The 12193-nt window shown below is 50.0% G+C and overlaps 1 protein-coding gene across 2 annotated transcripts; it reads right to left on the reverse strand.

Annotated features, from left to right (window-relative positions):
• Positions 1–394: 394 nt before the first annotated feature.
• Positions 395–12107, reverse strand: MPI (mannose phosphate isomerase). Of its 2 annotated transcripts, none has more exons than XM_081925695.1 (9): positions 11973–12107; positions 9609–9730; positions 8587–8714; positions 7061–7261; positions 6465–6606; positions 4327–4509; positions 3937–4110; positions 2048–2256; positions 395–845 (listed from the first exon to the last, which is right to left on the reverse strand). In XM_081925695.1, exons 1-9 carry the CDS (start codon positions 11999–12001, stop codon positions 627–629), a joined length of 1407 nt encoding a protein of 468 aa, XP_081781821.1. In that variant the 5' UTR covers positions 12002–12107; the 3' UTR covers positions 395–626. The 2 variants fall into 2 exon arrangements, with proteins under 2 accessions (XP_081781821.1, XP_081781822.1); XM_081925696.1 differs by having other exon boundaries at positions 11929–12106.
• Positions 12108–12193: the final 86 nt, after the last annotated feature.

A 12193-nucleotide genomic window follows, 5' to 3' on the forward strand; every position in this document is an offset into this window, starting at 1 on the left:
ACATGCTGTCCACTACAGCCAGAGCAAACTTTGTCAGCCAGGGATTAGAAGCAATGATAGCCAACCACTCTCCATCGGCAGGAACTGGGGTGAGGTGGAGACAAGCTTTTGCCTGCTGTCCCAGGTAAAGGGCAGGAGGCAGAATGTCCTGGCTAAGAGGGAATTCCTGTGGCTGGGAAGCTCAAATCATCACCAAGCCCTTCTTCCAAACTTCCACCCTCTTCCCAGGGTGGGTGGGTGGGGGTGAGAGAGGCACACCATTGACTGCTGGTTTCATACGTTTTACAGCATTTTTAAAGTTCAGGGTGTGCAGACCGCTACCCCTCAAAAGCAGAACGGTCTAGCACAAGGTGGAGATGGCAGTTTTTTTAAAAAAACGACGAGGTCTACGGGAGAATTCCCAGCCCCATGTTTTACAGCAACCGTTACAGGAGCAGGAGGGTTCTCCCTGAATATAGAGTCAAGATGTGGGGGAAACGAGGGCCCACCATACAGGGTTGAGCGCCAATGCTTTGGGCTTTTGACACAGTGGTTTGATGGGTCAGGGGAGTAACTGGCTGTGCAGAGGACACACAGCCGTTTCTACTGGAGTCTCAGCAAGAGAAGAAAGAGCCAAGCACCCCACATTATACGAGACAGCAGGCTCGGAAGAGCAGCATCCCATCAGGTGCAGACAGGTGCAAGGAGACGCTCTCGTTGGCGGAGATGAAGAGCACAGAGCCTCGGCGGACAGCCATTTCTGAAGCGGCCGCAGTGGAGGTCCCGACAGCAGTTCCTTGTACCACCAACAGGATGCTGGCTGAGTCGATGGCCGAAATGAGGTACAGCTTGATGGAGGAAGGAATCTGCAAGAGAAAGCAGAACCCTTGCTCAGAAGAGAGGTGGGGCCTGGGTATTTTATCTTCCTGCCTCACTAAGTGGGAAGCGAATGAGCCGGGCGTGGGACAAATCCAGAGGCAATGGAAGATCCTGACTTCCCTCCAGCCTCCAGAGTGCTCAGCGGTGCAAGCTGGTCTCCATCTCAAGCCAAACTGAGATTTCAGCAACTGTAAAAGCAGGCAACGACGGGCACGTCTGTTTCTTGCCCACGCTAATCTCACGGGTGTCCTGTCCCGCTTGTGTCTTAAAGGTAAAGGGACCCCTGACCATTAGGTCCAGTCGTGGGCAACTCTGGGGTTGCGGCGCTCATCTCGCTTTACTGGCTGAGTAAGTCGGTGTACAGCTTCCAGGTCATGTGGCCAGCATGACAAAGCCGCTTCTGCCAAACCAGAGCAATGCACGGAAACACTGTTTACCTTCCTGCTGGAGCGGTACCTATTTATCTACTTGCACTCTGATGTGCTTTTGAACTGCTAGGTGGGCAGGAGCTGGGACTGAGCAACAGGAGCTCACCCCGCCAACCTTCTGATCAGCAAGTCCTAGGCTCTGTGGTTTAACCCACAGCACCACCCGTGTCTTAATGTGCATTAAAAAAAAATATAGAGTTTCACACAAAAATCCCTATTTAAACATAAGGAGAGAGAAGCAGACATGCCACTCCAAGCTCCTTGGAGGAAGAATGCCATTATAAATAAAGTTGGGGCCCATGTAGGGACAGGGAGGCAACTTTGTAAAGTTTGCATTAACATGCAAAGCTACCATATTCACACTTTTCTGAACCAACATGCAATCTGAAAGCAGGTATCCCTGGAGATATGCTGTTCTCCAAATTTGTGATGCACTTCTCCTACCAAAAAAGAAATGCATGATTTGGGGAAAGTGTGTATCAGTGAAAATAATGCACCAACATGCATTATATTAGAGGACACTGTGTGCATAAATGTGTTTTACACATTTTCCATGCACACTGTTTAAAAATGAACTGCAAAGAGAGCAAACTGAACCTAAGATTCGGGGTGAGGGCAGAATGAGAAACCAAAATGGACGGATCCATCTGAGCCAAGCTGCACAGGGAGCAGGTGCCTAACACCACCTCAGCACTTGAAAGGATCTTGCAGCAGGAAAAGCCTGCTGTCATCCGGGTAGGGGAAGCCCCCGAGAAGCTCACCTCTATCCTCATGACAGAGAAGTCTGGGACAGGCGGGTCATAGAGGTAGACACAAGGGTCCAGGCGACTCTGGACGGGGCTCAAGAGCTTGGAGCTGCCAGGGGCCGGCGTGTAGTTGAGCATTTCACACAGCGTGAGGACGTCAATGAACTTGGGCGTCAGGCCAGCACGCACCGTGTTGTCAGAGCAGGCCATGCACTCGATGCAATCTGTGGCAAGGCGGGAAGGAAAGAGAAGCTGCCCGTCAGGAAGTGCAAAGGCTGCTGGTGGTGGCAAGAGAGGCCCTCCAGAAACACCCTCCTGCCCCATCTCAAGAAACCCTCTTTTATCATGCCCTCCCTGTCATCTCAAACTAAGAGTTAAGAGTTTCAGAGTTGGCAAGGCCCTCTGAGGCCAGCGCAGGATTCTTGCAGCTGCAGCATTGATGGTGAACCTAGTGACCTCCAGGCATCTCTGGAATACAACTCCCATCATCCCTGACCATCAGCTGTGCCAGCTGGGGTTTGATGGGAACTGGAGTCCAGCACATCTGGAGGAAGTGGCTGCCAAGGCATTCCGTTGCCAGAACAGCCCTTGCTATTGGGCGGCTCCCTCTCCATTTCCACCTGTTGCTCTACTCCTGCCCTCCTGAGCAACAGAGAGCAAGTCTGCCCCATCTTCTGCAAGGCAGCCCATCAGGTCTTAAGTTGTGGCTGCGCTCTATGCCACTTGATCTTCACAGACTCAGTGCACCCAACTGTCCTTTGCAGGACTTGGCCACAAGACCTGCTCGCCACCCTGACCGCCTCTCCTTTGAGGGCTGCTCTAGTTTTTCAAAGCGCTAATTACAATGGAGCGCACAGATGCAAATCCCAAAGTGGGGAGCGTTAGGCTTGGGCGCCATACGTAACCCCTTCTAGGTTTCTCCCACAGCCACAGGCCTGCTACCCTCCAAATGCTCAATCCAAGTGGTTAAATCCCATAAACCTGGGAAGCTGCCTTGAGAGGAGATCTGGTGGCTATACAATAAATTATTATTATTATTATTATTATTATTATTATTATTATTATTTATTATTTGTTTCCCCAGCCACTCTGGGCGTCTTCCACAAAAACCAAAAATACACTAAGATGTCACACATTAAAAACTTCCCTGATCAGGGCTGCCTTAAGATGTCTTCTGAATGTCAGGTAGTTGTTGTTCTCTTTGACATCTGCTGGAAGGGCGTTCCACAGGGCGGGTGCCACTACCGAGAAGGCCCTCTGCCTGGTTCCCTGTAGCTTTGCTTCTCGCAATGAGGGAACCGCCAGAAGGCCCTCGGCGCTGGACCTCAGCCTCCGGGCAGAACGATGGGGGTGGAGGCGCTCCTTCAGGTATACTGGGCTGAGGTCATTTAGGGCTTTAAAGGTCAACACCAGCACTTTGAATTGTGCTTGGAAACATACTGGGAGCCATTGTAGGTCTTTCAAGGCTGGTGTTATATGGTCTCGGCGGCCGCCCCCAGTCACCAGTCTAGTTGCCGAATTCTGGATTAGTTGTAGTTTCCAGGTCACCTTCAAAGGTAGCCCCACGTAGAGCGCATTGCAGTAGTCCAAGCGGGAGATAACCAGAGCATGCACCACTCTGGCGAGACAGTCCATGGGCAGGTAGGGTCTCAGCCTGTGTACCAGATGGAGCTGGTAGACAGCTGCCCTGGATACAGAATTGACCTGCGCCTCCATGGACAGCTGTGAGTCCAAAATGACTCCCAGGCTGCGCACCTGGTCTTTCAGGGGCACAGTTACCCCATTCAGGACCAGAGAGTCCTCCACACACACCAGCCCGCCCCCTGTCCCCCCAAAACAGTACTTCTGTCTTGCCAGGATTCAACCTCCAAGCCTCTCTTTTGCTTCTGTGCCTGGAAACTCACCTCCGTAGATGTAGGCGTGGGGTTCATTGGCACCCAGGAACATGCACTCCCCGGGCTGCAGCTTCATCAGGTTCAAGAAGTAGATGGCAAAGCAGCCGATGTCTCCGGGGTACTGGGAGTGGAGGCGGAGGAGGAGCTCCCCACAGCTGGCCGAAGTATCTTTCCCTGCATCTGCTGTGGGATGGAGACACATGAAGGAGTTTGGTGAGCAGCAGCTGCTGGTTGCCAAGTTTCACCTTGTAGTGGAGGCCCTAACCCCCCCCCCAGAGGTCGCTCCCATCAGCCTCCCACAACACGGTCAACCACCATTAAGTGTGCCTGGAGTTGCAGTCCCAGAAACACATGGAGGGCCACAACCTCCCCAGCACCCAAGTCTCACACCAGACCCACCTTCCTGAGAAATCCGCTTCACCAGCATGTTAAGCTGGTCCACAAAGACCTTCTTCTCGCTCTTCATCATCCGGGTGAAGCAGATGCGCAGTGCGGCAGAGACACCCCGGGGGTCTTCGCCCACGCTGCGTTCCAGCTGCTCCGCCGCCACATTCCCGATCAGGGCCCGGAATTCAGGAACGTCTGCAAGGAACCCAAAGGACATTGAGAATGGCTGCATGGAGTCTGCATGGATATAAGACTGTATTATGAAGCATCCTGTCTATGCTGGCTAAAGGAATGGATATCACTAAAAATTCTGAAGTTTTAGATCTTGAAGGTCACGATAACAGATATGGTTGGCATGAATATTTGTGGTACGAGGTTAAAGTACATAGAGCTTTCCTAAATCGTGTAGTAAGGAAAGTGGTTTATGAATTATGGGGGAAATATAAAAATTTCTTAGAACGAAAAACACCATGATGACTTTCCCACTGAAAGCAACATTTCTAAAAAAATTAAATATGAGAAATGACCGGGCAACTTATAAAGAATTGTTAATGGAAGTAGAACATCAATTAAAATTAAATAGGTTTGAGGATATAAGAGAACTATTAACTGATTGGTTACATACATACATACATACATACATACATACATACATATTTATCATTCATTCATTCATTCATTCATTCATTCATTCATTCATTCATTCCCTGCCCATCTGGCTGGGTTTCCCCAGCCACTAGAATATTATCCACTTAATTATATATTTAAGATGGATAAAATGAAAGGCTTTTTTTAATGAAACATCTAAATTTGAAAAAGAACTGTTAGAAAACAAAACCAAATTGCTTTCTAAAATGTATAAAGTAATATTAGAATAGCATACAAAAGATGAACAGGTTAAATCAGTTATGATACACTGGGCGAGGGACTTTGGATATAATATACAACTTACAGCATGGGAGAAGTTATGGCACTGGGACTTGAAGTTTACAGCATGTTATAGTTTGAAAGAAAATTTGTATGAAAATGATGTATTGTTGGTACTTAACTCCTAGGAATTAGCTAAATTGTATAAAACAAGGTCAAATACATGCTGCAAATGTAAGAAAAAGGAAGGCACCTTTTATCATATGTGGTGGACTTAAAAAGTAGTAAAAAAAAAAAGGGAGACGATATATAATGAAGTGAAAACAAAATGCTTAGAATAACTTTTTCTTTAAAAAACTCGAAGCTTTCCTTGAAGGAATTCTAGGTGCCAAAATTACAACAGAACAGAAACGACTATGTATGCGACCACTGCTGCCTGGTTGTTACTAACCCAGAGATGGAAAGAAGAAAAATCCTTACCAGAGAAGAATGGCAGATTAAGTCAATGGACTATGCCAAAATGGCAAAAATGACAAGAATCAGAAGTCAGGAAAACCAGGAGTGGGGAAAATAAATAATTTAGCTTTAAAATCATTTTAAACAATTAAAATTATTAGTTGGATTGGAATAATAATACTTGTAGTTTAACACTGAATTATGGTTGTAATGGAGATGCAGGAGGAAGTTAATTAAGGACCCACAAAGGGGAGGAGGGAAGTCCAGAGGAATCTACGGAATTCTCTTTTTATTTCGGATGTTTTGACAATTGACTGTAAATTTCAAAATTTGAAAAACTAAAAAAAATTATTAAAAAGAGAGAGAAAGGCTACATGGAATCTAGCCACCCTCCAGGCTGCTGCTGCTCCTCTGGCAGGTCCCTGAGGGGCCAGTTAGCAGCTTCTGCTTCCAGTTAATGTCACGTCAACCAAGCCCAACTAATTGTGTGGTCAATCTTAACTACAGCTTGCTTGAAACAAGCCAAATTCAAGCTACATTTCAAGAAGCTAACTTGATTTCAACATACTACTATTAAGCAAACCACGGTTGAGGGCTGGGCTGTAACACTAAACTGTGGTTAACCGAAACTGAAAGCAAATGCTGCCACCTGCCTCCTTGTGGCTGTGCTAAGGGAGGGAGAGGATGGGTGAGCCTGCAGGGAGGCAATGGTTGTTTCCATCACAACACGGTTCCAAGGACACAATTCCATCCCCAGTTGGGACACCCGAGTCCCTGTATCTTGCTGGTACTTATTTCCTTCCCTTCCCCTCCCCTCCCATGCTTACTCTGGAGAAAAGACACAATCTCCTCAACAGGCCGGAAGCCACACATGCCCTCGAAGGGCGTCAGGGCGATGGCCATCTCCGGCTTGTGGTTGGCATCTGGGTAGTGCTCTGGATACTGGGCATGAAGCTTCTCTGCCAGCTCCTGGGAGGGGGGAAGAGGGAGGGAAGAGGGGGGACAGGTGTTGAGCCCCAGGCTCCAGTCTCACAGTCAGTCTGCTCAGGCAGGGGGGTGCTCTGTTGTGGCTTCAGCGAGCCACAGAACACCTGGGGAACCAGGCAGCGCACCCAGGGGTGGGCTAATACGTCAAGGATGGGAAGAGAAGCAGGTGGAATCTGTGCTGCGACCCCAGAAGGATCGGACATTAACCCATTAACGTGAAACTTTGGGCTGGATCCAAAGGGTTCCATTTGCCTGTTGGTGGAAGGCTCCTTGTGTTGGAGGAAGGGAACCTCTGGACCCAACAGATGAGCACCTGCTTCCCTTGCATGCCATTCTGACCGCTGATGCTCCTTCAAGCTCCTTGTCCTTGACCTGCAAAGTCCAGAAAGCTCAGCAGGATTCCATGCCGTTTGGCACCCTGGGAAGAGGGCCTTACCTTGGTGGGGTGAGCCTGGATGGACAAGGCTGAGTTAACAGACAGCACTTTGAACAAGAAGGGCAGCTGGCCTTGGAAGGCCTCCTTGACCTTGGTGCCCAGGCAGTCGGGGTTGTCTGCGATCCATTGCCGCAAGGTCTTCTGGGGGATGCGATTATCTAGAATCACGGCGTCTCCTTTGGGGTGAGTGCCCATCCAGAGCTAGGAGGAAAAGAGAGCACACAGATGATGCACAAAACCTCTTAGCGCACATCTGGGCAACCTGTGGCCCTCCAGGTGCTGGGCTCCAATTCCCATCAGCCCCAGGCAGCACAGCCAGAAATCAGGGCTGATAGGATTCGGAGTACAGCATGTTTCTTGCACTCTGATCAGCTCCAACCACTAGCCCTGTTGGCTGGGGATGATGGGAGCTGGGCATCTGTCAACAAAGGAAAGGTGGCACCTTGTCTGTCCCCATTTCGGAGCCCTGAGAAATCAGTTTCTGAGCAGCAGTGTTGTGACAGTTCTGCCGTGGCCACTTTAGACAGGGCTGAGAGCTCAGACTCGCGAGGTTTTTTTGCTTTTTAAAATTGAATTTACATACCGCGCTATACCCAGAGATCTCAAGGTGGTTCATAGAACAAAATCAAAATATGAAACCACAATATATATAATCAAAATAAAAACAACCCAATAGCACCCCCCCAAAAAAAACCCCACATTTTAAAAGGGCATAGGACGTCAATCAAATCAACCAAAGGCCTGGTTAAAAAAGAACGTTTTTGCCTGGCACCTAAAGCTGTATAATGAAGGCACCATGCAAACTTCCCTGGGGAGAGCATTCCACAGACAAGGAGCCACTGTAGAGAAGGCCCGTTCTCGTGTTGGCCTCAGAAGACGACCTCAGGGTCCGGGTAGGTTCATATGGAGAGATGGTCCTTGAGGTATTGCAGTCCTGAGCCATTTAAGGCTTTATAGGTGAAAAGCAGCACTTTGAATTGGGCCCAGAAACTAACTGGTAGCCAGTGCAGTCAGACCAGGATCGGTGTAATATGCTCAAACCATCCTGCTCCAGTGAGCAACCCGGCCGCTGAATTTTGCACTAGCGACCAAAGCAGTTTCTGTGCCAAAACCGGGCCTAAACCCCAACTGAAATGGATGCAGAAAAACAGTTTCTTCCAAAAGCAACTACTCATTCCAGAACCTTGCTCAGGAAAGGGAGATTAGCAACTGGCCGGTAGTTTGTTAGGTTTTCTGAATCCAGGGAAGGTTTTGTAAGGTGTGGTTTTACCACTGCCTCCTTCAAACAGACAGGGGCTACCCCCTCAGGTAAGAGGCATTGATCATCTCCCTGGCCCAGCCAGCTGTTCCCTCCCTGCTGGTTTTTATCAGCCAAGAGGAGCAGGGGTCTAGAGTGCAAGTAGTCGCCCTGACTGATCTGAACACCTTGATCTAAGTTCCCAGCCATATAGCGGAATTTGGGAATGGGCAAGGAGGGAGGAGGGGAGGGAGCCTGTCTCCAAGGGCTCCAGGCAGTTTGCACTCACCTCCGCATACGGCTTGTTCGCTTCAATGTGGATCATTGGATCACTGCTTGCCAGGAGGCTGGCCACTTCACTGTCCTGGCCCAGTTTGCCCCAGGAGTAGTTCTGCACGGCGCAGGCCAAGGGAAACACTGAGCGAGCAAAAGACACAGGCGCAGGTCATGCACAAGAACACAATGTGGGAAGCTGCCCCCAGTCGGCCCCACAGCTCCATCCCTGTTGTCAGGATGCTCCCTCTCAGGGTAAGTGAGCCCCCCTCACCCTTACCCTCCATCTTGACACAGGCCCCCACCTGCACATTTAAAGCAGGATCACCTTAAATAGTCATGAGTTCCCACAAAGGATCCTGGGAACTATAGTTTGTTAAGGGTGCTGAGAGAGCCCTAGTCATCTCTCAGAGTTACAGTTCCCTCTGGTTTTCACAGCCCACCCCTCTTCATGGGGAACTGCAGCTCTGTGGGGGGAACAGGGTCTCCTAAAAACCCTCAGTGCCCAAAACAAACTACAATTCCCAAGATGGTTTGGTGGGATGCGGTGGCCGATATTAGAGACACTAATGGGAAAGAAAGAGATGGTTTGAAGAATTTTTTCTTTTCTTTTAAAGGTCTGAATGAATAAAATTGCCTGGCCTTCAAATTTACTGTTGGCCAACGGGGCCGCTGTGAAAAAGGCCCTATCTTCCTTGCAGGGTTTTAAGCAGAGGTTGGGCGATCATCGGTCCGGGGCGCCAAAACTGCGCGTCCTGAATGGCGGGGGTTAGGAACCCCATCGCACCCCCGGAAGGCGCAGGAGGGACCGGGCTTCCCCCGAGAGCGGGCACCGCTCCTGCCTGCTCGCTCCGCGGGAACGCCTCTCTCCTCCCCACCCGGAGCGGCTCGCTCCTGCTCCTGCTCGCCGCCGCTTTGTCCCGGAGCCCCTCCGTCCATCGCGGGCGGGGAGCACGAGGAGCCACCCTCGGCCGCCCCCCCCGGACCCCCAAGGCGGGCAGGCAGGCAGGCGCCCTCCTTTGCCCCGGCCTCGCTCACCTCGCAGCTCCGCCATCCCCGCGATGCTGCTCTGCTTCGCTCTGCCCCGCCTCTTCCAGGCGCCGGCCGGCCGGCTGGCCGGGCACGCCGGGAAAAGTAGTCCGCCGCTCCGGATCAGGTGGCTGGGGAGGGAGAGCGAGAGCGCCCGTCAGTCTCAGCCCGAGCCAGGCTGCCGCGTCCTGGAGCTGCAAGCAGGAATTGCACCGGTGCAGCGCAGCAGCCACACACTGAAACGCTCCACAGCGTCGCAAATGGGGCAGCTGGACTTTATTAAAGGTTTATGGTCAGACTCGGGAGTGAGCGGTTGGATTCGAACCCAGATCCGAGTCTTCTCCCGCACTCTCAACTGATCCGCGCCGAGTGGCGTGTTATAGATGAGGGGTTGGTGGTTTTCCCCCTGGAACGAGTGAAAAATAAAATCTCTCTTGTGCTCCAGGAAACGTGGTTCTTTTGCCGGGGGCTGGATGGTGCAACCAGGCTAGGCGCTATATTACGCACGAGTTGCCGGAAATGTATTAATGCAATTAATTAATCAAGGCTCTTGCAACATTTAGGTCTGGCAAGTATTAAGCCGTTCCGCAAGCGTGAACACTGCTGCAGCTGGAATAGTCCGTACAGCAGAAGACTCTCACTCTTAATCTCAGGCTCATTTCGCAAAAGATTCCTGCATTGCCGGGGTTGGATTAGATGATCCTCGTGGTCCCTTCCAGATCTACAATTATATCATTTTATGCCTTGAGTGGGACTTGCTTCCAAGTGAGTGTACATCACACCCAAAAATGCACCACAGGTGGGGCTGCCTTTGCACACAGGGTATGGGGGGTGGGCAGAGGCCAACAGTTACTGCAGGGCAGTCGCAGGCTATGCTTGTTGCCCCCCCCCTCCCCATTCCTCCTGAATCACTTCCTATGAAACATCTCAAAGCAACACCACAATGCAAAGCATAGAGAACAATCACATATATAATGAGTGTTCGAACGACGACATGTACAGAAACAGTTTCAAATTGCACAATACAAATATTGACCAGGACAAAAATCTCAACTTAGAACCAGGCTTGTTGGAAGAAGGTGCTGATCAGTGGTTCCAGTTTCAAAGTACTGGTTTTGGCCAGTAAAATCCCAAATTGGGTGCACAGAGCTCCAGCATCTGGGACTTGGTTTGCTTTAATGAGGATGCTGGAGTCCATCACTTGCATTCAGCTGCTGTAAAGTCAGGTCCAAAATGGTGAATCTAGGAGGGGAACCGATTACCCGCTGCAGGTATCCCACATGCAGTGCAATAGGATGGCCCACACATATTCAAATGCAAATCTGTTATTCTTATTTATTATATTTCCTATTTTTATATCCCACTTTTCCAGCAGGGAGCTTGAGACAATGTAAATGGATCCCTTTTCCTCCACAACAGCTCTGTGAGGTGCATCTACAACAGGCATTCCCAAACTTGGCCCGCCAGATGTTTTGGGACCACAACTCCCATCATCGCTAGCTAACAGGACCAGTGGTCAGGGATGATGTGAATTGTAGTCCCAAAACATCTGGAGGGCCAAGTTTGGGGTGCCTGATCTACATCTAAGACTAAACCTGCCATCCTAACCCTGGGAGTACATCCCATGGAATTGCATAGGACTTCCTTCCGAATAGATGTAGCTAAGACTGCCTTGCATGTTACTACAGATCAGAGATTGTAGCAGCCGATATTCTTAAAGTAGGTGGTTAGAATATTGCAGTATATATTTGTAGATTTCTGTGAGTTGCATTGTGTGGTTTTTAAGAAAGGCTGCTAAAGCATTTGATGACAAATATGACGACGCACGACAACCCTTGTTGTTGCTGCTATTGACAGGGAGGGTGAAGTCAAAAACACTTTGGGGCCTACGGCAAACTGTTCAGCAACCTGCAAGCTGACCTTGGTTCCTCTTTTCTTGCTCACCCTTCCCCGAAAAGGCCTTGGGGATCTGAAGGAGCGTCTCCTTGTGGGTGAGCCTGCCTGTGTATGCTAAGGTTGCCTGGAAGGGCCCTGGCCCATCTTTGGGGGTTCTGCAGGCGACCACAGGGGACAGGGCCTTTTCGGTGGTGGTGCCCTGATTTTCATGTTCATCACTGTTATTAATTAAAGTCCAAGGAATAGCGTCAAGCAAGCTTACCTGGCCCCTTCTTTAATACCTTTCAGGCACGAAGTAAAGAAACTACTCAAAGGAGATGGGGGAGATATAAATCTACTCAAAGGAGATGGGGGAGATATAAATGTAATTCAATTCATATACAGTAGTGTGTTGCTGTTAGTATTTTGGCTGCCATTCTACATTCACGCTTACCGAGTTAAACAGACTGCTGCGCACTACGCGGCACACTACGGTACCTGGGGCGCTCTCGCCGTTCAGTGCGCATGCCCGGAAGTCAACTTCCCCTTCATCTTGAGATCTATTTCTCCTCCATCTCCGGAGCGACAGAGCGAGAGCGCGAACAAGTGCGCGTTCTGCGTTTGCGCATGCGCCCTGCTACCTCCACGCGCCCTTTCCTCTGCGGCCCGATGAGGTCACAAAGGCGAGAGAGGAAAAAGGCGTCTTTGTCACGTGGCGA

The sequence above is a fragment of the Podarcis melisellensis genome (genome assembly GCF_964234715.1).
Source record: "Podarcis melisellensis genome assembly, chromosome: 9".
NCBI lineage: Eukaryota > Metazoa > Chordata > Lepidosauria > Squamata > Lacertidae > Podarcis > Podarcis melisellensis.

Excerpts from the sequence above, each read along its gene's own strand:
- MPI (XM_081925695.1), bottom strand. The coding sequence starts at position 12,001 with ATGCGCACTGAACGGCGAGAGCGCCCCAG. Across the intron at positions 7,262-8,586 it reads CGAACAAGCCGTATGCGGAG|CTCTGGATGGGCACTCACCC; the intron begins GTGAGTGCAAAC and ends TTTTCCTCCTAG. Across the intron at positions 4,111-4,326 it reads GAAGCGGATTTCTCAGGAAG|CAGATGCAGGGAAAGATACT; the intron begins GTGGGTCTGGTG and ends TCCATCCCACAG.